This window comes from Hylaeus anthracinus, unplaced genomic scaffold, assembly GCF_026225885.1.
Source record: "Hylaeus anthracinus isolate JK02 unplaced genomic scaffold, UHH_iyHylAnth1.0_haploid 12002, whole genome shotgun sequence".
Taxonomy (NCBI): domain Eukaryota; kingdom Metazoa; phylum Arthropoda; class Insecta; order Hymenoptera; family Colletidae; genus Hylaeus; species Hylaeus anthracinus.
Genome location: NW_026534349.1, coordinates 6,719,174 through 6,744,704, shown reverse-complemented (window position 1 = coordinate 6,744,704; position 25,531 = coordinate 6,719,174). Strand labels below are relative to the sequence as shown.

The window sequence follows — 25,531 nt, the reverse complement described above, 5'->3', positions numbered from 1 at the left end:
TTTTTAAAAATATTTAATATTTGTTTTAGTAACCAGAACTAGTGACGCCATCGGTGGCAAAATGCCCAAGTTCGTCGAGAAATAGTTCTAGTTTTTACCGCTAGATGGCGCCACTACTTAAAGAATAAATTAAAAGTTAAAAAAGCTTATCCTAATTTAATTTTAATACGCTTTAAAGCTCTGCTATACTAGTAGTATAGTTAAATTGTTATTATTTAATTTAATAAAACAATTTATTTAAATATACTGTAATGTCGATATTTTGACCTTGATAGCGCCATCTAGCGGTAAAACCTAGAACTATTCCTCGACAAACTTGGGCGTTTTGCCACCGATAGCGCCACTAGTTCTGGTTATATGGGAAAGATTTACCCATATTATATTTTAATGTAGACTAAATAAAAGTTTTGATTGAATAACAATTTCTGGTATTTATTTTAAACGATCTCTCTTGCTTAATGGATTGACAGAAAGTGCATTAAAATATTTGAAAGGCAAACAAAATTAAATTATATTTCACAAAAGACAATCAAATGAATAACATCGAGTATCATCAAGTTAACAGTTAGTTCTTCTTTATCGACGGTCTTCATAAATCTTTTTATCGACGCTGATGAGTACGTCTACCACAGTTACTAAAACGAATATTAAATATTTTTAAAAATTATTTATTGGCGTAATTACACATGCGCTAACCATTTTGTTATTTTCTATGCTCATTATTTACATAAGGAGCCTAAATTGTTTGTAGAAAGTCAATGAACAGTCGAATAAATGTGGGCAGTCTGGGACGACTACTCTAGAAACACTTTTAAGAGAGATATATTTAGGAAATGTTTATAAAGAAACCATGCTATGAATTGTTTTCAATCTTACAGTATGTTTTATTGAGCATATATACAAATAAATCCTCTCTGCACCGCTGTACTGGTGTGCAGAGAGGAGATTCAGTGGTTTCTTCTAGTAAAAGATTTGATATAGCGTAACGCTTTTTCGTCACACTTTTCACCAAAATCCCGCCGATCTATAAAACACTTTCGTGTTAAAAAGTACAAAAATAATTACAACAAAAGTTAGTAAGTAACGTGTGTTTAAAGTTTAGAGGATTTCATTCCCTGAGTAACAATTCCAGTTGATATTAAGTTAGCAATTTCTTCTGATGTGAAATTCAATTCCGCGAGAATTTCTATTGTATGCTCGCCAGCGTCAGGAATCGTTTCGCGCCCCTTTGATTTACCAGAAGTACGAGACAACTGAGGAGCTGGTTTTGGCATTATTAAATCATCTTCCCCAGATATAAATGTATTTCGTTCTTTGTTGTGCACATGATTTGAAACATTGTTTAAATTTAGGAGAGGTGTTACGCAAGCATTTGTATTGTCAAATATAGCACACCACTCAGCCTGAGTTTTCTGTTTGAATATATTTTCTAATTTTAAACGACTTTCTTCAAATTGATCAAATTGCGGAAATTCGTCGATCGAAAGGCCAAGTTTTTCTAAAAATTCCTCATAGAATTGTGGCTCCAGTGCTCCAACACACATATATTGTTTATCTTTTGTTTCATAAGTATCATAAAAATGTGATCCTGTATCTAAACTATAAATGATTAAAAGTTAATTAATACATTAAATGCATTTGGTACCAGTCTGAAACTGAATACTTACATATTCTTACCACGTGGATTTCCCCACAATAAAGGTGATTTTTGAGTTCTATATAACCAACTACCTAAATAAGCACTTCCATCTACCATTGATGTATCAACCACTTGACCTAACTTGCTTTTATTACGTTCAAACAATGCTAACATTATTCCAAAGGCACACATTAATCCACCACCACCAAAATCAGCAGCCAAATTAACTGGTGGTATTGGTTTTTCATTGTAACGGCCAAAGAGAGATAATAAACCTATGTATTATAAAAAGTATTATAAAATACAAATTCTTTTATCAATGCTACAAATATAATAAATTCATATTACCAGATAAACCTAAATAATTAATATCATGGCCAGCCATATGTGCATAAGGTCCCTTTTGGCCAAATCCTGTTAATCTAGCATATACAAGTCCCTTATTTGTTTTCATAAGATTGTGTGGCCCCAAAGTCATTTTTTCCATCACCCCTGTTGAATTGATATTATCTTTTTTTATTTAAGCAATTTGAAAAAACACAAGTTTCTATAAATAAATACTTGCAAATTACCAATTATAATATTATCACAAAAAATACAAACCAGGTCTATATGGATCTATAAGTACATCACTTTGATCGCTCAACTGTTTAAATATTTTAGTACCCTCTGCAGTTTTTAAATTCAATGCAATTGATCTCTTTCCATGGCTAAGAGCATCAGGGTGAGCATGTGATCCAACAGTCTAGGAAAATTAAAAACAAACAAATTAAAAACGCAAATTTTGAAAGTATTTCTCATTTGCAGTTTTGAATAAGTCTCTCTCAACTATACCTTATCTACTTTAATAACTGATGCACCAAATTCTAATAATATCATTCCACAAAAGGGCCCCGGTGCTAATCCAGCTAATTCTAATACTTTTATATTTTTTAGAGGCATATTCGTGAGAGCTTATTTACTTAACGAACGACTAACGATGAGTTCATATTTTTGATCGAGTTGAATATATCAAACTGTACAAATCGCATGTGTTAATGAACGCTTTAAACAGACAGAATAAATTTACCGCACTTTACTGGAATTGTCAATGTCGTCTGACGTAGTTGACCGTTGACCCTAGTCCGCTCCTGCTCACTTGAAATCATTTACGTTGAAGTTATATACTTTGCACTATTCATTTTACGTGAAATTTTGAACATGATACAGTGTACGAACGAGATGGAAAATATCACACTAAGCCCAACAATGAAGACAAAATTAAAAAATCGAGAGTGTGTGAATAAAATTAGACATGGATCCCCAAAATTGCAAGAAGTCCTAAGAGAGGTTAATCGTCATTTTATGCATTCAAAGAGCATCGAAAATTTAATTGCAATATAATAATTATGCCTCGATTTAGTATGTTAACAATCGAACTTGATTCCAGAGGTGTCGGCAGAGAATGCGAGAGAATCGGAGACGGTTGTTTAATAGAGGTAGATTTGGTTTAGAAATCAATTCGAAAGATGTTCAGGAAACGTTAACCGAAATCGTACGTAAAGAATTGAATAATATTGCTGCTACGGATCTAGATCCAGATGTGAATCCATTTTCTCAAGTAATCGACGAACCTCTTGATCCAGAGGAAGCTCTAGAACTTGAAAGTGAAATACTTGGGGAAGAAGGTAAGTTCAATAAATCTTTTAACTTATGCATATGTCTATTCTGTATACTTTAACTCTTTTGTACTTACACATACAAATGATACAATGAGTATAAAGTAGTTTATATCATATTTAACATCTTGTACATTATATACAGAACAATGGATTTTACAAGAGTATGAAAGAATGGCGCAAGAAGAAATTGAATTTCTAGCATTAACAGCAGACCAAGAATTTGCAGAAGTTATTTGCCCTAAGTGTCAAGTGTCTAATCTAACAGAAAGTGTAAGCCAAATAACATGCAAGTCTTGTAACTTTGTATTAGACAGTAGTATGAATTTGAAAAGCTTAGGACAGGTAATAAATAAGTGTGTAAGTACTCATTCTGGCATCTGTAAGGAGACACCTGGTATCTTACCACTTTCAGAAAAGAATAGTACATCTTTATATTTGGTCTGTGATAAATGTTTAACTTTTATCCCAATAATATAAATTATTTCATTTGCCAATTAGTTAATAAATTGTTTGAAATTTTAAAAACTGTAATAAAAATAAGAGTGACTATTTTTATACGATTGTTGTTTCAACATAAACTATTACTAGTAATTTATTAATTAATAAAATATTTAACATTATTTTTAAAGAATCATTGCAACAGCAATGTAAATGACTATGGACATTTTAATGTCTGCTAAGATAATAGAAAACCTATAGTATTTTTATTGTGATAAACCATTTCTAATGTAGGGCAGCATAAGAAAGTAAGAGAAAGTTAATTAAATTTAAATTTTCTTTATAGAAGTAAATTTTCGAATAACAGTACATGAGTTTTTATACGATTATATGATACATATTGTACAAAAAAAACATCCCTTCGTTGATTTGTTTATATTATTTATCACTTATACATATACAATGAAAAATTGTAAGTAAAAGGCATCTGTATATTGTTAACATTAATGGAATAAGCGTCTATAATATGTAAATTTTCTTTTAACGATTATTACAGAAGGTAATTGTAAGAAATTACTAAAGATTGTTCACCGCTTACAACGTTCTGTTATACACAATTATGTAAAGGCAATAACATTGTTACAATATACAGAAGTTTTTTACAGCTTAAGGTCTAATATTTGAACCTTTATAAATGATTTGTACATTATCACATGAAATTTCACATTAAAAATTTCATATTTCATAACATTATTAGTATATAATATATACTTTTAATTTGTGAGCAACCCATTTTTTTTAACTTCGCGCAGTTGATCTTTTTTCCAATAGAAATGTTTTTATTTTCCAAGCATTGTGCTACTATACGAATATCAATGGTTGTATATTCATTATAGAGGGTAATTCGTAATTAAAATTAGTTCTAAAATGTTAAGTCAAATTTAAACTGTATTTTTCACTGCAAAAGGCATAGTTTTCTAACTCCAGTTTCTTATTACAATACAATTTCATGGCACCGGTTCTAGTTAAGGTACATTGAAATATAGTATATAAAAATTTTAACAGTTATCCGCATTTTGTAACATAAATAATTATTTTGTATGTTAATTTCGGTAAAAGAATATTCAAAGATAGATTTTGCAACATAAAATTATGTATATTTTGATTATTATAAAAATATACCGACAATTATCTTCGGGTCCGCAATATATTTTTACAAATGTCTTCGTCTTAAAAGTAAAAAGAAACATTATTTAACAAGAAATAGAACAATTTCAAAAAGAAAAAAAAAACACTAATTCTGTATTTTTAGCGTAAGATAAGTTTCGTAAAATATCAACATTTTAGTCAATGCCAAGAATGTCATACTTAGTCCAAAATAAGCATAGTAGAAATTTAATGGAATGGTTTGCTCTACATATTCTCCTTGTTTTCTTTTTAAATATTACGTAAACATGTAGGCAAGTACTACAACAAATTCAATGAGTCAATGAAAAGAGAACAAACAAATTTGTCTCGAGTTTCGTTACCGCAATTCAAAGATGTAATAATTCCTTAATGCTGGATGAACGTAAATATGCGAACTACACAATTATGTAATAAATATAAATGTACTTTCAGTTTGTTAATATTCAATACGAATAATTGCGATAACTCTTATGTAAGAAAATTGTTTTTAAAATATCAGCGTATTCCAATTTTTAACAGTCTGTACATATATATAATATATATAAATATATATATATATATTATAGTTCATTAAACATCGTTCACAATTCTATTCATTTACATTTTCCCGCACTTCTTTTGTATGGTTTTACAAATCTCGTGATCACAATTTTGACAAGGGCACGGGGAAAATTGCACTTAAGTGTTTTCCTCAACTATGATCGTTGCGGAAGGAAACCTGAAAGCCTACTTTTAAAAAAAGACCGTTTTAAGAATTCTTTTCAAGTAAGTTTTTCCTAAAGTGACTTAAGCTACGGTAACTGTTTCTTTTCCTGCTCGTACGCGACTAAATCTTAAACGTGTACGCAAATACGTATCACGACGAATTTGCGTAACATAATTGGTCACTGAGTTGATCGTCGCCGTTCCGTGCGATTTACTGCTGCGAGTGCTTCTTCGGGTAGGCGACCAGGATCTGACAGAATATCAGTGGCAGTGCACAGATACCTTAGGGAGTTCAGAACGGCTAAAATAAAAAGCAAGAACACGAGTTAACGAAGCAATATTAGAAGAAAACCTGCATAAGTAATGGATAAGAAAATCTGCATAAGCAATGGATATCTTATTCTACCTGGTCTGAGATCGACGAGTGAGCAATGCTGCTCGACCCATAATATTGTACTTCTGTATAAATCCTCGATACTTGCTGTTGATACCGAAGTATTGAAAGAAGTCATCAGAGGCTCAAGCAATATACTGAACTAATTATTATGTTAGGAAATATAAATTGCATTATTCGATGTATGTTAACGCCAATTCGCCAAAGCACGCGCTACATTACTGTGTTTGATAAAGGATACAATCCAAAATTTCCAATTCTCTCGCGTACGCGTGCGCACATACTCGTCGAACATCTCCTTCATTTTGCTAGTCCTCTGTCTAGAAATCGGAGCACCCGTTGCGGGAAGCATAGATTGACAGTTACTGCAACAATGTACGATTTATGAAGTGAGTACACAACATTAGAAATAGAAATAGAAAAGTCTGTTCCCCATGGGACATTTGTTACCTAATCGACGTATTAAGGCACTCGATTTGATGTCTTAAACTATCCATTTCTTCCTTCAATTGATTCCTTTCCGACCTCAGCTGTCTGATATAATCCGCCCCCTTTTGCAGCATGGCGGCTTTACTCAGTTTCGGGTTTGGATTCTGGCTGAGTTGCGGTATCAGGCTGTGCAGCATGTCGAATCCGTTCTTAATATTATATCTGCGCTTTTGTTCAGCGTGAATATGCCCGACTCTTCTCTGTTCCTTGTACTGCCCCCGTTCCGGCTCGCCTTTTACGAAGACACGAGTTGGCGACAACGGGCTTCCTATACTCATCGGACTGTGTAAAGGGCTGAGACTCAATGCTTGGGGGCTGTGCGCGTTGGAATTGTCCTTCGGTGAACCGGGGCTATTTTGTGGCTGGTGTGCTTGGTTGTTTGTATTTAATAACATTTGTTGGCTGCAAGAAGACTGTTGCATTGCCTAATGTGCAACAGACAGTTAAAGTATTATCGATTACATAAGTCGTGGCTATATTATTAACGGTATAAACGTTATATAATTAGTTTATATAATTATTAAAGAAGCGATGTACTCAATGGTCTTCGGTATAACGTACCGAACGTGTCGAGTAAGATCAAGTTTAATTGATTGTTCAAGGCCACGCCAGTCTGTATCTTTGTTGAAAAGATCGTAGCCTTGAACCAAGAACTAATGCTGATCCAACTGCACTAGAGGGAATCAAGTCAAAAGGCTCTACGATTGAACTCTCATTGGATAATTCAAATGTTCTAGATTCCGCTCGTAGGGTAACTTAACCGTAACTGCCGATGCTCTGATTAGATTAACGATTGTTTCAGAAAATCAATTTGAAACTTGTGATAACTGATACTATATAAGGTGTTAACGTGATAATTTTGAAGAAAGTTATTTATTAAGTTTAGAGAAAATTCGTCAAGTGTACCTGCGGTTGTGGTTGCGCTTGTACCGTAGAAGTTTGCATCGTTTGGACAGTGACCGGCGTGGTAATATGGTGTGTGGTCGTCACCTGCGTAGGCGAAGCTGAAGGTGGAAGCATGGGTAAGATGTGTTTCATAGTGGTGGCTGTTTGGTTCATTGCCGACATTATATTATCAGCCGGACTATTCATTGTGTACACACCAGACGTGTCTATGTAACGATATTGAAGCTCTCATAATATTCTGTGTCATCGAGAAAAGGTATAATACCATGTACGATTTCTCAATGATCGCGCGTCAGCGCCGATACGAATAATGTAATAGCATAATTATAACCGTGCAATGATTACGTTTCGTAAAATACATACTATTCGTGAGTAACTGCGCGAGCAAAACATTGTTATTTAGATTTAGAGCAGGATCGCTCGTTGCAGACACTAATGGCGGCGGATGCATTCTCGGTGTGGTTAGCGAGGAGCTACTTCGAGATCTGTTCCTCGGTTTCATTTGATACTGAAACGAAACATGATCGGTAACATGAGAAAAAAATGTGTCGATTACCTTACGACAAATAACTGCATATTAATCTGATTCTAACAAGGACAGTACACCATCAGGACGATCGATTCCTGAATAGGCTCGCGGAATGTGACGGCGGAAACGAACAAATCCTAGAATATTAACCGCTAACGGTTAGCCAAGATACCACTGGTTTCTATGTTTTGAGATGAAGCGAAGTAATTTTCTTCATAATTTACATATATAAATAATTCTTCCTTAACGAGATCTATAGAGACCTTATTTACATTTTCACTTAATTTGTAATTCAGCATGCAAAATAAGCGTATAAGCGACGATAAAACTCGAATACGTAACAAACATGACGACATTTTAAATACACTTTCAACATTTTTTACTAATATGATAATGAAAATCATGAACCATCATCAAGAGATTACCATATGGTCTTTTTCCATAAGTATACTAATGCGACCAAAAACCACTCGAATCCTAACGAAGTTAAGCATACACAAATTATTCGATTCGTTCTTTTTTAAAACAGCTGGCTACCAGTTAATATTCCAGGAGTTCTGTTACCCTCGCTATCACCTACGGCTCGGGCTCCAGTTTCGCTCGGTGAACACTCCTGGATGGTGCACTACCGTTGCAAGTTACGTAATCAACCTTAGGTACAGCGAAGATCTCCTCCTTCTCCGAGTTCGAGGCGGTGGGCTGCGGTAGCAATTTGGCGGGCTGCTTGCGACACTTGAATTGTATCGGCGACTGCGACGGCTGCTCTACAGAAACCGCGACGAGTTGCTGCGAGTGTGGGTGTGTCTGCGAATCGTATTGAGGATCTGATTCAGACTGCGAATCGTTTAGCAACTTCTTTCGCTCGGTCGATACATTATTCAAAACAGGCCGCGGGAACCGGCTCATCGCGAGTACCTTGAAATTGTTGGCGTTGAATTTGCATTGCTGCGTATTAAAGGTTTGCGGAAGAGCGGAGAATTTGTAGCACTGCTGAGGTTGAACGACTTTGTACGGCTTCGTGGACATAGGAGCGACCGGTGGCAGGGGTCTGATGGCTCTGTGCTGCGTGGACACCGTGGAGTTCGTCTGGGGGAAGCTTTGCTGTACGGTCACCAGACTCTCGACATGTCCAGCAGCAATTGGCGAGATCTGACCGGCGTGAACGGACTGTTCGTTCAACGCTGGTATCTGCACTTGATTCTGTACTGCCGTCATTTGAACATTCTGAATCTCCATGGGGAAAGATTGCTGGTTAGCCTGTTGGTACGCGGAATTTTGCGGTTGCGTGGTACGTTGATACGCGTTCTGCGGCGATTGTTGCTGTTGCTGTGGCTGCTGGATCATACGATTGTTCCTCGCAGAGTTCCTGCTCGACCTACTCTTCTCCCTGACGGTCTGATTCGTCGACGACGGCTCGTAGGGTTGATGCATGGGACTATAGTTCTCGCCCAGCGTACTGAAACGATCGACGCTTTATGTACAATTGCATCCCACGTATGAACGCTTTACTAATGACATTTTACACTCACATGCTATTTCTAAATGTGTTCGTTGGTTCCGGTTGAGTATATATTTTAGCAGTGTATTGAAGATTCTGAATAACGTTTGGTTGGTCGTCCTGCGGCAGGGTCGCCTGTTGCGTGGTTGGTGTATTCTTTACAGCCGCATCCGGGCCCATCTCGTTTACCTGAGTCATGGGCGTCATCAGATCGAGATCCGAGTAGTTTGAGTTAAACGTGCTGTTTCGAAACATGTCGTCCTCTTCGGGCACGGGAGGCAACTTCGAATTTAAAAATTCTAAAACAAGACCGATAATCCGTTATTATGAATTATTTCATGTTTGTTGTTCCCAGGGACGAGGGGAGAGGGTGTTAATCGTTTACCTTGGAGCGGTTCAAGAGTGTCCATAAAGTCGTCCAAATTCGGCTGAAGCGGTCCCAGGCTGGGTTGTATAAAATCCGCCAGACTAGCTCCGCGAGCTGCAAAAAAAAAAGAAAAAAAAAAGGTATTTTAAAATATAGTTTTCTCTTAATTTCAGTTATTCGACTCGAATCGGTGAATTACCAATTTCTCTCGGATCGGGGAAGTATATTGGTTGATTCGAACTGATTGTTGAGAATAACGTATCAGTCATCAGCTCCATGTAATCCTCATCAACCATCATACTCTCTTCTCCTGGAGTCCCACTGGTCCCTCCGTGTGTGTTGCCTACACCCGGTCCGAAGTTTCCTGAGGTTCCCAATCCGCTGCCCCAATCTAACATGTCCATCGATTCCATCTGAAACGTATCCATTTTCTGCTATTAATGAGAAACACCATTGGGCACGGCAAATTCTCTAGAATCGAAATAAATATGGCCACCCGAGTTACTAGATAACAGAGAAGGACAAAATCTTATAATAGAAGAAGCATATTGATACTATTACCCTAATAATTAGGGTAAACTAGCTAGTAATTACTTTTGCATCGCATTACACGTTTTTACGAATTTCTTGTACACTGTCACGATAACGATTGAATGAAGTGTAATTATAATGTCCTCGCTTCTGCGCTATCATTTCTGATGTTAACGACTACTGGATGTACTTTCCTATTTGTTTTACAACTTCAATTTGGACTCATCGTATTATTATATGTTACTCGATGTTTTTCCAATATAAAGTTTCGAAGGTTCGTACAATTTTTCCCTTGCCAAATTGTGTATTATTTGATCTACAAGTTCGCTTCCGTAATCGTGTTATTATTTTAAATAATGATACCTTTATCAACTATGTTTCTTATTATTCTAAATAATAATCTATCTTCCCGCGTTTCAATTTTATTTTTCGTTCGAGCAATAAGAGCTTGTTTGTCTCGAATTGTTATTCGAAATTTTGTATTTAAGAATTTTGCCCATCTCTGAGTGAAACGAACAGTATGACATAGTCGTATTTATTTTTATAGTGTATAATGATCGAATACCATCTCGGTGCCATCCTTGTTCGTCCAACCAAGGATTTTGTTTCGGTAGAACATCCGCCATTTCTTGTATTCCGCAGTAACAGCAGCAAGTTTACGCTTCCAGTATTTGCCCTCTAAGACCACCGCCTGATAAGAGATACCATCGTTGATTTACACTCACATATTCGAGCGTGTCGCATGCGAACGAACGATGATTTATTATACAGCTTTGAATTTCTTTCGCGTTAGAAACACGCGATAAAATTTGCGCAATTCGATCTATTCCGTCGGCGGTTAGCGCCGCTTATTATATGCATACATAATTATATACGACCAAATAATCTGGGGTAAAAAGATTTTTTTTTTTTAATCGTTTACACAGAGTGTCTTGCAAATAACGTCGACGAACGGGTGGCTCGATGCAAAGAATTTTCCTTTGCACTCTTTGTCCCAAGGTTCTTTTTATTTGCACGATCCTCTCGTTTAAATACAAATATTTGTTTTGGAATGTTATAAGTATGTAAACTCTTTTTTTTTTATAGCAGAAACAAATTTAATATTCTTCTTCTAGCGTTAGCAAGCAAAAGTACCAAGTTTAATTTAAAAGGACACTCCGTGTAAGAATCTACTCGTCACGATACTAAAAACCACGTAACAGTACTAAATTTTTGATGAGTGAACGTACCTCGGGTTTATTATGAGTATCAACATCCAACGGGGATGCGAACTGGCACACCAACGTGTTCTGCTTCAGTATAACTGAAACGACACGAAATCACATTGCATCGTTAACCCCTAGCTGAGGTTTCAACGCTACATCCTGCAACTGTTTTAACACGCTAAGAGCCACGCGGGTCGCCGGTGACCGACAGCGTTCCGTTTCAGGCAAATAGTTACAGACAAAATCGAATAATTTTACATCGCACCCCCTGGACCCTTCTCGATTAATTAATTTCTCTCGCTGTTTGCTTTGCGATTACACGTTTCGAAGTTCGAATAATCGCAGAAGTTCGTTAATAATCGGTAGAGATACAATTGAGAGACGAAAGGTTTGGAGTACGGCGAGTTAAACTGATAAAGGAGATTGGATACGAACCACCGCAAGTATATTCCAGACAATCGAACCGCAATACGTGGCGATATGCAGGAATAGTTAGCTTCCTTTTAACCTAAGACTGTGTTCGATACGGTCGGTGTGCTGGAGCAAAGAATCGGGCGTCCCGATGCCAACTTTACGACGACGCATTTTGTGGAGTAGTCGCGAAATAGTCGCAATAATCGTCGACTATTGGTAGAGGATATCCGGTTACGAAGGAGGAACCAGCTTCCTGGACGCCGACGCCGACTGGCCCCTCTTGCGACGCCTCGAATTTACCAAGAGCCTATATGGTCCTTTGCGAGTCGATTCTCTACTAATAAAGTTGATTCTTCAGAAAAAAAAAAGAAACGAATCGAGAACGCGGAATACATTTGACGATTATTTATGATGTCAATGACCTTTTCGAGAGAGGTAAGGTTCGCCATAGCATAAATATTCTGTAATTTTCTAAATAATTCTTGAGGAATATATATTATTGAATACTGACATTTTCAGCGACATTTTACTATTTAATTATTCCACGTTTTCGATTCGTCTTTCAACGTATGAACATCCCCCCCCCCCGCCCCTCCCCCGGCCATCATTACAATCATCGAATTTCGTTTTCAATTTTTATCTCCAGATCCATCGGAACACTTTCGATTGACGTCATTCAAATGATTTGTTTTACCGTCTTATCCGCAACAATGATACGATCGCGACAAACGAACGCTGTTATCAACTTTAATTCCGGGAAGATCGATCCTAAATGAGAGAGGTTAAATGTTTTTACGGTACGATTATTTTTCCGTGTGTAATTCGAGCAACGCTATTAATATATACATATATACCTTTGAACGCATACGTTATACTTGTTTTCGCACCATATTTTAGACGATTCGGATTATTATAATCCCCTTCGTTCCGCAAGCGACTTTAATCGAAAGAGTGTCTCGACGTCGCAAGCCTTCGTGTAATAATAACAATTGTTTGCGTTGCTAGAAAAGATATTTTCTTTTTTATATCAGTTGTTTATAGTTGCATCAGCCACTTTATCAGCGAAGGAAGCTACTCGATTGTACCTAACAAATTTATGGAAGAGGCTTGTTTCAAAATTTTTAATCATCGTTAAATTATACCTTAAATTATCTTTCATACGAGAGAGATCGCTAGAAAATTTCGTGTTATTTTCAACGACGACACCGAGGACGAACGCAACCGTCCGGCGATGTCGGTCCTCGTAAGACTCTGCCACCTCGATACGTTTCCGTGTCAACGAACGAGGAACTCGAGCGCGCACGTGAGGAAAATTACACGTCTTCTTCGTTATTCTTTGTTTTTTCCTCCCCCTTCGCCGTTATTTTTACGTAACCGCGTCGAAAACACCGAAGACGTTGTTAAGCAATAAACAAGACACGTCGCGTTACACAATCGCGGCCGAGGAACATCAACCGCCGCGTCGATCGCTCGGCAACCGATCGCTACTGTTCGCTCGCGATTTCCGCGATCGAAACGTCGAATCGATGCAACGTCGGCTCGCGGCCGCGTTCAGCTTTAAAAATAACGCTGTTGGCAACGTTGTGATCGAAATGTCAGTGAACGAGGCGCGTCTCGAACGCGATTGCACAATCGGGTATCGACGAGGACCGATCATTGTTTTAATTAACGTTGGGACCAAGAGGTATAAGAGCTGGTAAAAGAGTATACCGACTGGGAATAGTGTCTTTAAAATTTAGATACAGTGGGCGTAGAATGTATTCGTACATCGATCAATTTTCCAAAAAACTTTTGCGTGAAATTGTAATTTTATAATTTCTCTTTTATTACTCTATCTGTTGTAGAGATTTCTGAGAATATGTAGAATGTCGTTAGTTATAAAAAATAAGTTAATAAATTACAATTTTACATAGTTTTTTTTCGGAAATTGGTCGGTGTACGAATACTTTCTACACCCACTGTACCTAGAAAATGTTAATAGATATTATAGTTGTTCGTAAATATATCTGGAAGATTCTAAATCGAAGGTGACATCGGCAGGTGGCGGATAATAGTTCGTTTTCAAAGGAGCTACATATTAGCATTGCACAATTGAAAATGAAAATAAAATTCGAGCCTCGAGGAATTTCAACCCCATCGATTATACGGTTTCAACATTAACGTAGCATGTTTCTTTGATTATAAAATGATTTACTGATAATCCGAGTACGGATGTATTTACATTAAAACTATGTGAACGACGCACTTGCGAATGTACCAAGCAACCGTAAATTAAATTTCCTCGGATCTACCAACGATAAATGAATAGCGAATCGCAACTCGGGGGGAGTCTGGATCTGGAGATCAATTATCGATCAGGTTTCCATGACGGAGAATTCCCGTTTCCCTTAAAGTTTACCTCGATTTTCTCCCGGGTGCACTGATCCGAATCGTTTCACGCGACGATCGCCAGAAAAACGAGCGCGAGAAGGATTCGAAGGCGGATTCGGAGTTGGCCGTATCCGAACGCAGAGACGCGTCGACGGAATTTCAAATGGCAACCGGTATAATTTGTAGGCCAAGACGAACGGCGATCGCGAAACTGATTCCGCGAGCAGTTTGAAAACAAGAAAAGCGCGTAGAAACCCGCGTCTCGACGCTGGCGGGGATTCTTTGTCACTGGCGTGTCACGTGCAAGATATTATTTTATCAGAAACTTCACGCCGACGTACCGCATATCTCTATCGTGCCGTCTTATTTTTGCGGGGGGATATCTTGAATCAATTTAATTTGGCTTTAGATTACAGGACTTTATCACCGTCACCTTTGTTTTTCGACGATAGGCACGATGGAAAAGATTGGCTGTCGATCTTCGACTTTCCTCGAACGTCTCCGACGAAGATTGGCCAAATTTTACGCGAGTTACGAATGACGGAGGGAGATTCCGCGTCGGTTTAATATTCGTTTGAAAATATTCGATGGACGGGCGGCTTTGGCTGCATTAGGAAAAAATGATAATTAAAGGGCGGGATCTTTGATAATTGTTATTTATTTTTGTGATTAAGGGAGGAAAGCAAAAATTGACGAGGTCAAAGAAAACTGTGCAAGCATCTCTGACCGAAAAGCACGGACAAAAGTGAGACATTCGATGTTTCGACAGAATTTCCTCGAGATTATGAAACAGCCACGGTATCGGGACCTTTCGTAATCACGAATTTATCGCTCGTTATTTGGGAAACTTCTGTCATAGATACACAGAGGCACTAAAAATAAGCCTAGAATTGGAAGCAAACGATCGGAATTTCTCTTCGTCGATCGTATCATTGTAACGAGAACAAACTAAAATCACCGCGAGCTCTAGACCCATATAACTTGACCTGACGTCTCTATACTCCAAGTGAATATATCCTGTGCTTCGATTTTGCGATAATGACACTATACGGGTAACGTTTAATCCAAACTAAACTGGTCACCTTAGTAAAAACTTCTTCGTTACCTATTTCCTCCTGCCTGTCGAACCGAAAAACCGAGATGACCGAAAATCGAGTTACCTGATACAACCCAACCCTGATGTTTTAACTTCGATTGTCTCACTTTTGCGAACCGAACTGCTCACTTCTGCGGGAACATCTCGTTTCCCTCGATCCGACACGACTGGAACTGGCGAAACATGAACATCGTCCCTCGATTTTACTAATAATATGAAGCTGTAAGTGACGCGGATTTGTCCAAAGAAAAATAAGCATCCACTACTAATCGCGTAAGTCGATCAACGGATGTGACCCTCGAACCGGGACTGTTGACCATGGCGACTCATCCGAGGCTACAGAGGCTCTCGCGACGGAGTAATAAAAAAAGCAACAACCTTATCACCGCGACTTTGCGGGTTATCGCGCGGAACGATTGTTAAAGGTCAGCAAAATTAGCCAGCCAACGCGTTTCGCGGGCTGTACAACACTTCCGGCTATTCGCTACGAACGCTGTGTTTTCTACTCTGCTCAAAACAATTACAGGATCACGGTCTTCCACGATACCGAGGTACCGATCGAATAACAAGGCTGAAAGGCCTGAGGCTGAGCAATCTGCGCAATTGTATCGGTACTAGTTTCATCCAAAATTCAACTCGCTTGTTTTGCTAAATTCTGTATGGGGTTACTAAGTAAATAGAGAGATAATTATCAATTGTCCATGGTCAATTTTTAAGTAGGATAGAAAATAAGCGAGTAAACCTGTAACGATGTACATAGTTAAGTAATGTAACACTCGATATTCTAATACTTTTGAAAACTGAGTGTAGAGGCAAATTTTACGATTACTCCAATTATTTTCGTCACAAACTGCAGCGAAAATAATTGAATATATTAAGTGAAGTGAACGGGTAAATTTTATCTAAATAAATTTTTGCAGAAACAATTGGTCTGGCGATTTAGTTGGTTGTTTTACGATTTAAAAGAAATTGGATACTTTACCGACACGATTCGAATGAGCGATCCTATAGTTATTTTGAGCAGCCACGCTTCGCTATGCATATCGATAACGCACAATTCCGTTTCGCGACATATCCGATTTCTCGCGGGCGTTTTCTTACATTGCATGTGCCAGCACCTCCAAATCACGTTGTTCAGTCTGATCTTGTCCTTCCATCTCAGTCTGATCCCTTTGAACCGATTCCACTTGGGCGATGTCAATTTCTGTCTGGAACAAATTCAAATGCCCATACGTCATACCCACTGTAAGCCAGCCTCGAATAATCGATCGGTGACATCGATAAATTATTCATAAGCAGTTAATAGTCTTTTTACAAACCGATTTAACGTTAACGTTTTCGAACCTTTCTGTGTCGGGCACGCTCGGAAAATAAGAGTCTGATTATAACGAACAGAGGACTAAATATTGTTAGTAATTATTGAGGGAGACAGTTACAAGCTTCGTTAATTAATAATAAATAAAATCCTTCAATCGGAGGTCATAATACGTATCTGAAAGCGTCTTGAGAATGTTTACTTTACAGAATGAAAAGTAAACATAGAAAGGAATTAGTAAAGTAAAGATAAAATTAAGATTACATTATGCAAATAAAAAGCTGTTTCGTTCAACTATTTTGTCGCGTATCAGGGATACATTGATTATTCATTGCTCATTTTCGTATTCTAATTCTCGTATTCAATTCGTCGTTGAAATAAAACATTTGAAAGCTCACAGACGAATACAAACGGTTGAAATTCAGTCCAAACATCGTGCAATGGGAGAATAATAACGCAGCAGCGTCCATTTCATCAGAAAGCGGGAAATTCGATATAAACGCAGAGGGGTATGTAAACACATTTATCGTGTATAGTTTGCGGATGTTGTTGAACGAGTTTCTACGACACCATAAACGGCTCAAACTTGATCCATTTCGAACGACCGATAAATTTCAAAGTCAACGCGAGAGCTGATCCAGCTTTATCGCCCAGGTTTGCTCTGAGCCCTCAATTTTTCGTAACATTAGAAGTCGATCAGTTACGCGTCGCTTTCGTAAACACTCGTTTATTTATTTATTTATTTATTTATTTATTTGTTGCCTTAAACCAAATATGGTTTATATAGCACACGTTATATACCTTAATGCGCCTGTTTTACATACATTTAATTTACATACAATTAATTAGTTTAAATTAAATTTAAATCAAATCAAATCACTATTGCGCATCGCTTAATAAATTTAAATATAATCATCAGACCCTTAACTAAATACTTGATTATTATTATTATTATTATTTTTTTTTTTTTAAATACAAAGGGACCCCGAAACTCGAGAAGCTTTCGACTCTGGAAAATTGCAGATGTTTACTCAACCGTAGTCGAATCAACACTTCGCTATGTTTATTCAACGGGGGCAACTGGCTCTAAATATAAACTCGTCGAAGAAAATGCGTGGCGAAATTTTCGCGCGATAACGTGTTTCAACAACTTTCAAAAATCGAAGAAAAACAAAAATCTTGGTTCACAGATTCAGCATTGGGAATTCTAAACGATAGTTTCGGTATTCACGTGCCGATGAACGGTACAGATGTTGTCCTTGACATTAGACCCTGGCCACGCGAGTTCCGTGCCGGCATTTTTCTGGCACGATTAGATGAGAAACCAAAGCGACATGGCCAGAACACGAAACATACCACGTACAGCCAAATTTCATGTATCCGCGAGAGTATGATGTTTAAATTACCAATTCCAGGAGGACTGCTCGATAAAGCAACCCTTAATTAAAAATAGTCGATTCTCAGCATAGGAGTGCCTGCGCAAATCGCTTATCAGGTTTCCAGATTTTTATACTCTATTTTATCTTATCTATCCATTGAATAATAAATCGCACGGTTATATTAATACTTATCGAGCGCACCTGCGTGATACTTTTGAACATTAAGCCGTGTTTATTGAAAATAAATTAGAATAATCTACTCTGAACACGTAACTCGACGTAGAAAATTACGAGCACAATTTTGAAACCTAAAATGACTCGGGGGATTTCCCGCGCTAAGTCCAACTATGATTACGTTTTGCAAGTTATTTAGAGATGGCAAACCTATTCTTATCGTCGAAGGGGAGAGTTATCTCGTTGTTCTTGATTTCTCAAGAAGTGACTTCACTCCTCTGTCTGCCTCTGTCTGGCCTCGTTATTGAAACGAGAGAAAAAAAAAAGAAGAAGAGAAAAACGAGGATTTCGGCGCAAAATTCGAAGCAAATCTTTTATCAACAGGGGATCCCTGACCTGGAATTATCGAAATCGACTCGAGATGCAACACGATGGTTTCCTAATCTACTTTTTGACATGACCTGAAGTTTTTGGAACTTTGAGACTAAAAATGTTGGGAATAACATTCGACTCCATAGGAAATACAATTATAAATGGAACGAACGAAGGAAACACATTCTGTAAGGTGGTTTTATTCGTTATCCATTACGCGAATAAAAATCTGTCCCTCTTCGGTGTGAAAGCACTACGCAGTTCGTCATGCGACTGGACAAAGAGAGCCGATTAAAGATGATATCACCATGTATAATACAGTAGTTTTAATTTAATTTAAAGTATGCTTAATCTAATCTTAAGAATTTACTCGTAAATCATCGAGTTTCACATCCATACCCTATATAGGTAAACAGTTTTAATTATTTTGGCTCGTTGATCCATTCGTGTCGCCACGGGGGAAATTTTACTTAATTTATGTTAGAAGTCATTGAAAAGAAGAAAGTGGTTGGACGAAGCGAAAGCGTTCTCGTAATTTACGGCAATGAACTGTATTGCCTACCGCGAATACGTTAAAAAGCATGGCAAAATGTTAGAAGACTGTTGAACCTTGTCTTCGTTTAATATATTTTATATATTCAATTCCGTGCGTTATGAAAGTAATGTTGACCTCGTTGGGGCACACTATGAAAAACGCTGCGGTAATGAAACGCAATGCAGCAACGTAACGAAATACAATTCCCTCGTTACGACGGATTAAAAAGCTATCTCTGCGTCGAGAGCCCCCTTCAGCTCTCTTTACGACGTGGTTCATCGTCGTCCGTTAATAAAACAATTAAAGAATTAACGAAAGAATTTTCGAAATTTAGCCCAAAACAATCGCGTATCAAAAGTAACCGTGATTCTGCTAATGAAATCTTTAAACAAGCAATGATTAGTTGAAAAAAAAAGTACCCGTTTCTCTTTCGACAAGTCGTTCGCGTGAAATTGTTGAAAGTATTCGCGTTTGTGCATATTTTTATATTGGTAAAATAATTTTATCTTGCAAAGATAACCGTTCGGGTCGAAACCGTTTATGCAGCGTAAGTTTTTTATAGTGTTATACGAATATAAACTACTTTGTTTGCAAGGCCGCGACCGGTTGCGATTGAACAAAGCAATAACGATGGTATTTTTAGTTCGTCGGTGATTGAAATAAAACAAACTTCTCGGTAACATTGAAACAATATCCGACGTTACAAAGGTTTCGGAATTTTTGTGACAAATAACGACGGTGAACATAAATTTGTCACGTCTGAAAATATTAATGTACAAATATTATATGTTGCGCTCGGAAGATCGGCGAATTTATTTGCTTTCACGATAAATTCATGAAAAGAATGAACATTTTCTCGATTAATTATACATGACTGGGGCGGTTCCCGTTATCAGATAAGAGGTTATTTGTCAGTTGTACACCTAACGGGCCGATTTATCCCGCGAGGAGGAGACGAGTCGATTGTCGTAGTTGTTTATCAGAGAATTTGCTGATCGAGTATCTCTCATCCTTTATGGGTTTCTTGTACAAAAAATTACTATAAGTAATATCCGCTTGAGAAGAGACTTCGTACATAATTAAAAATAGAATCGTGAAACTTACGCATTCTTTGAGGATTACTTAAAAATAAATATCGAAACCGACGTGGCACAAGAAAAGAAAACAAAGAACAGGTGTGTTGAATTCAAAGTTCAGTCGACAGGCAGACCCATCCACGTGGATCCATTCTCGGGGAATCCCGTGCGGTCATTCAGAAAAATTCCTGTGTAAAGTTAGACGAGTACGAAAATAGAAGCCGAGATATTGGAGGCATACTGGAAAAACGCGATAACGAACCGTGAATACGCCAATACACGGAAAAGCAAGAGGATAATAGCGAACAGCTCTCGAGGAATCGGGTCGGGAAATTGCCGTGAAATGGATTAATCGTTCCCGGGGAAAAGGAAACTGCGGAGATCCTGGAACGTGGAAGGAGGGAAAACAATCTCGATTCGCACGAGTGCAGTCGCGTTTGTCCATGGACGCTCGTTTCAGAACACGTCGAACGAGAGTGTGTCTGATTGCAAGTGTGTTCGATGACGCAGTGACCTTGCATGATAAAAGACACGTTGACACGCGCGAGCACGGGCTCGTGTGCGTATAGGCCTTTACATTAATTTAGCTCGATTCACTTTTTCGTATTATACGCGTCGCGCGAGATCCCGCGCGAGACCAGGCCCTCCCGATCGCCGGGAAAAGCTGAACAAAGTGTGCTGCACGAGGTCGAATCTATCCTCACGGCGGTGCAGAATTTAATCAAATACGGAGTACGTAAATAATGTATATGTCGCAGGGCAATGACAAAAATAGAGATTTGATGAAATCCCTAAGGTAGGTGATCAATTCACGGGAGATGTTAAAATAACAACTCTGCGAGGTCATTTCCCTGAAGAAAGTAAGTGATTTGATCAAATCCTTTAACTGTTTTAGTGAAAAGATGGAATAAGATTGTTTAGATATTAAAAGTATTAATTTAGTAAATCATGCGTTATTGAGTGTAGAGTAGGTAATACGACACTAGTCGTAGAAACATAAATTATTTATTAATTACATTCCCTAAAAATATTCTTTTTGTTTTTTAAAATATCAGCTCTAGTACCTATTTCTTTTGCTAATTAATCTCGTATAAATAATTTATGTTTCTATGAGTATCGTTGCATTACCTATTCTACTTTTAATAACGCATGATTTACTAAATGAGTACTTTCAATATCTAAACAATATTATTTCATCTTTTCGTTAAAACAGTTAAGGGATTTCATCAAATCTCTATTTTTATCATTTCCCTGCGACATATACTGTGAACGTGGAAATGGGAGACGAGTGCTCTCTGGATTTTAATTTTTGTTCGTTTTCGTTTCGGGACTTATGGGGAGCGAAGTGTTCCAGAACGGATTCTTCTTTGGGAAATAATTCTTAGGAAGTTAGTGTAATAATTAAACCGCGGATCTTTATGCAAAATAAAATCTTGACAAACCTATTTTACTCCGCAAATAATTATAATATGAACTTTACTCTCAACATTTTTTATATTCTTGCACACTGTGTGCATTTTGTAGTTTCTTGCACATTCAAATTCCCTATAAACGCATAAAAATCCGCAGTCTAGTAATAATTTTAATTCGGTTCGTGTCTGGTTCCTATAGATCTGAGATTTTTTTTAATGCTAAGATTTAATTTTGCGATGACTATTATATTCTATATATATCTCGGGATTTCCGATATACATTATCACGAGATTTTCTTGAGGTACAAGCGGCTATACGGAAAAAATATTTATCGCCGATCTTTCAGCACGTGTCGAGAACCCTCTTCAGGATAAGAAACGAAAATTACGCTATACGAGTCTCTCGAACGTCGAATTGATCAACATTCCGAAACAAGAGGTGAGGGAATGTGAATGACGCTAAATACTCCGGAAAGAAAGGAATTGTTTTCTAATTTCATTTGATGGAAAATGATATATTTTTTCTTCGCTGTTAGAAATTTTCATCTAAGCGAGAATTTTGCCCGTCTCTGGTATCGAGGATTTAATCGAGCGATGAAGTCGTTCGACCATGGGATTCTCCAGGTGGAGAACGCTTTATGAAAGCTTATGGAGTGAAAATGCTGGCGAAACGTGGAATTCTACCTAACGAAAGGATTGCGCTCCGGCGTAACAGCGTGTGTAAACACACATTTATAAAGTCTGTTATCAAGTTCAACAAAGAATCGTCTGGCATTAGAAACGGTTCAAGCAAGTGTCGCATAATGTATGCGGTGTCGTTTTATTGTAGACGATCTGAACTCGTGACAACGCACGAATTGTTTCGCGAAGGAAAATCGTTTCCCTGGTGGAAAGTAAATCGAAGGTGTCGAGATCAGAGCCAAGAAGCTTAATGCTTGCTCTAATTAACTAGTTGCCATTATATGACTTTGGATTTAATTATACTTCATCCTCTTTTTTTTTTTTAAATACGTATTCGATCTAATATCGAATATTATCTAATAGTAATTATCAAATAGTAAACACAACTCGATTTTTTTTTTACATGACTCACGACTTTCTTATTTCTTGTTTGATTTTTTGTAGATATTAGTTTAATCCGTGATTTAGTGATCCAGAGTTGTTTAACATCGATTCATTAGGATTGAAAGCTAATTGTACATGGGCTTCGATGAACAATTTTAAAAAACGTAGAAAAAAAGGAAAACAGTCTGCCGGCTAGAATGTTTACTTGCGATACACATACCGCGGAGGTCAGCTGCAATTTGCATGCAAGACAATTACCATTTAAGTTAGTTTCGATCGTTGAAACTTTGAAACACATTTTATCTGTCGAAGAAAAATAGGTGATAACAACGATGCAGATGGAATTGTGCAACGCTGGATAACATTCAAGACAACATTTTTATTTTGCTCAGAAATACCCAAAATATTATTAGAATAATAGATGACTACTAGACAGAATATCATTTCCTGGGTTTATTCGACCAGGGAATTTGTTCAGTTAACGTGAAATTTCATTTCATAATTCAGACTGGAATTATTTTAACCAACGAATAATCTCTGATCTAGATAAAAAAGTTTCCAACGATAGATATAAGGATAATAACATTCTTCGATTCGTTATTTGTTTAATTCCATGTTAAACGAGTAGATGCTTATCGACACGGATCTGTTCGATGAGTATGCAGAGGTGTTTAATCTATTATTTCAAATGAAAAATTCAATAAAATTCAATCCGTGCTCAAAAACATAGTCGATGGCTAAGTGTCCTCTTTCCGTTGGACCATTCTGCAGATACTTATCGATTCCACAATGTTAAGATTAAACGTTTTGACGTTTCGAAAGTTCTTTATTACGTCAGGTGGAATTATGGTCGAGTGTACCGATAAGATATTACATTTTAGCGACGATCTCGAGCACGGCCATCCACTTAAAGGGATTCAAAGAGCAAATTCCTCGATTCCTTAACGAACGTTTCCACAACGGCCTGCGCGTCTTCCATAATCGCCTATCGATAACTATATATATTATCTCGGGGTAATAGAAACTTAGAAAGTACGTTTCTTTTTTTTTTTTATTGTCGTTTTTTCCGACGAGCAAATGAAATTTACGAGCCTGTTGTTCAGGATGGACGGCGTACGTTGCGTCATCGTGACAATTATATCTCTCTCCTCTTGTAGATAAAAATACATACGCCTTTTCACTTCGCGCGTCCAATTGCAGTTCCGACATAAATCATCATCAATCGATTAACCCTTTCATCGCGAAGGCGGAACAATAATAGCTGAAACGCTATCGGTGGAATTACGATATCGGTTTGTTTATTATCCAATCTCGATTATCATTAACAATGCACTGACCACTGGTCACTCTGCGATCCACACCGTATTCCAACTTTCTCGACAGAATAATGCGTTCAGGCGTGGAAATTAATTCTGTGCCTTCGCACTTAGTTATTTGTAACCCCAGTTTAAACAAAAAATTTTGTTACATCAAAGTACCAACCGAGTACTAACGCGTGGCTGTGTTCTTCTTTTTAAATATCCTTCTTCGAAATATGATTAAATACGATGCACGTTTAACAAAGAAGAGGAAATCTCTTCCCTGTTCTTATCCCTGACCATCGTCAGAAAATTGCGAGATAATTGCTCGCGCTGCCAAACGTAGTTGAACGAATAGTTCGTCCATTGTTTACGTAATTACTCGTCATTACTTAGTGCAACCAAAACACAGCTGTGTTCCTACGACTCGCGTTCCTGCATCCACATTGCACTTGGCATTTGTATAACGCCGTTAACCGCAGCGTGGTTAACTTTATGGCGAATATAGTCGACCATAGCAGTTAACTATGGTCGACTATTCGCATCTGTGGTTAGCTACACGTGACCGTGCACGTGGAAAATCTTTGTTTATCTTGGCGAGCTACGCTCGCGTCAATCTCTAAACTTTTAACGTCGAATGGATGTTGCCGCCGAGGAAAGAAAAATATAATCGATTACTCGATCAGCCTTGACAGTTCGCGACTTTTTCACACGTGTATCCTACGCGGACAAAGGTGGCTCTCGAGCGACCAGATCTTTCCAATCATCGTAGATGAAGTCTGATAACTATACTCGAGCGATAACTGAAAATTTCATTAATTGGAATATTTTTACGTCTCTCGAGATTCCATGCCAGAAACTGTCTTCTACGAAAGTACGCGATAAAATAGTTGGATATTACTTCCAGTTAAACAAGCTATTTAACGTCTCCTCTGGAAATTTAATTCATAGTTTTGCTTGTTTAAATCCCGGGCCTAAATAATCTAATTTTGGTAGATACAAGGTAGTTCGGTGATATGTAACCAAAGGTTTCACAGGGATTAAAAAAGATTACCTAAAGTGGCAAGCACCCAATTCAGTTAAGCCTATCGTCTTAAGTATCATTTTGAATGTTCCACTTGTCTCGTTTAATTAACAAATGCCCCTACTTCTGATTTTTAAATCAAGACAATTATCGGTAAACACAATTTATTTTCCAGTCCGAGAAATTTGTAATACTTTCCTTAAATAATTTTTTTTTTTAAAGAAATTTCCAGTAGTTTCTGGAAGCCTGGAAAAAAATTGATCCAATCATATCGTCGAGTATTTCCAGAGGACGATTGCGTTAATTCTTTAATCAAGTGCGACTAGTAAACACATTCGTTAACACTGTCACGCCCCCGTGTAGAGTGTCTCTTTCCAAATAATTGGTACGTCGCGTGCACGGTGCGAAAAGTTTAATCGTAGATAAATACCCAACGGAACATATACGGATA

General features: G+C 37.5%; 3 protein-coding genes across 11 annotated transcripts in view; 1 reads left to right on the top strand and 2 right to left on the bottom strand.

The window, feature by feature from the left end:
* Positions 1-992: 992 nt before the first annotated feature.
* LOC128892291 (alpha-methylacyl-CoA racemase) lies at positions 993-2,730 on the bottom strand. The gene is made up of 5 exons (XM_054152620.1): positions 2,474-2,730; positions 2,243-2,384; positions 1,988-2,131; positions 1,668-1,914; positions 993-1,599 (listed from the first exon to the last, which is right to left on the bottom strand). Exons 1-5 carry the CDS (start codon positions 2,579-2,581, stop codon positions 1,092-1,094), a joined length of 1,149 nt encoding a protein of 382 aa, XP_054008595.1. The 5' UTR covers positions 2,582-2,730; the 3' UTR covers positions 993-1,091.
* Positions 2,705-4,488, top strand: LOC128892297 (RIP-like protein). Of its 2 annotated transcripts, XM_054152630.1 has the most exons (4): positions 2,705-2,968; positions 3,069-3,117; positions 3,214-3,306; positions 3,443-4,488. In XM_054152630.1, exons 1-4 carry the CDS (start codon positions 2,840-2,842, stop codon positions 3,775-3,777), a joined length of 606 nt encoding a protein of 201 aa, XP_054008605.1. In that variant the 5' UTR covers positions 2,705-2,839; the 3' UTR covers positions 3,778-4,488. The 2 variants fall into 2 exon arrangements, with proteins under 2 accessions (XP_054008605.1, XP_054008604.1); XM_054152629.1 differs by having other exon boundaries at positions 3,069-3,306.
* Positions 4,489-4,666: 178 nt separating this feature from the next.
* LOC128892279 (MLX-interacting protein) overlaps positions 4,667-25,531 on the bottom strand; it is a 28,426-nt gene continuing 7,561 nt past the window's right edge. For 2 of the 8 annotated variants that reach the window (XM_054152585.1, XM_054152588.1), the window contains 14 exons: positions 16,532-16,638; positions 11,575-11,648; positions 10,911-11,036; positions 10,014-10,227; positions 9,833-9,928; positions 9,479-9,746; positions 8,865-9,405; positions 8,601-8,753; positions 7,784-7,928; positions 7,421-7,626; positions 6,476-6,939; positions 6,267-6,390; positions 6,038-6,167; positions 4,667-5,932 (listed from right to left, as the gene is read on the bottom strand). In XM_054152585.1, the coding sequence (XP_054008560.1) occupies positions 5,811-5,932; positions 6,038-6,167; positions 6,267-6,390; positions 6,476-6,939; positions 7,421-7,626; positions 7,784-7,928; positions 8,601-8,753; positions 8,865-9,405; positions 9,479-9,746; positions 9,833-9,928; positions 10,014-10,227; positions 10,911-11,036; positions 11,575-11,648; positions 16,532-16,638 (2,770 nt within the window). In that variant the 3' untranslated portion in view covers positions 4,667-5,810. Of the gene's footprint in view, positions 5,933-6,037; positions 6,168-6,266; positions 6,391-6,475; positions 6,940-7,420; positions 7,627-7,783; positions 7,929-8,600; positions 8,754-8,864; positions 9,406-9,478; positions 9,747-9,832; positions 9,929-10,013; positions 10,228-10,910; positions 11,037-11,574; positions 11,649-11,985; positions 12,302-14,362; positions 14,615-16,531; positions 16,639-25,531 lie in introns of those variants that run through there. The other 6 variants (XM_054152589.1, XM_054152590.1, XM_054152591.1 and 3 more) reach the window with 6 other exon arrangements.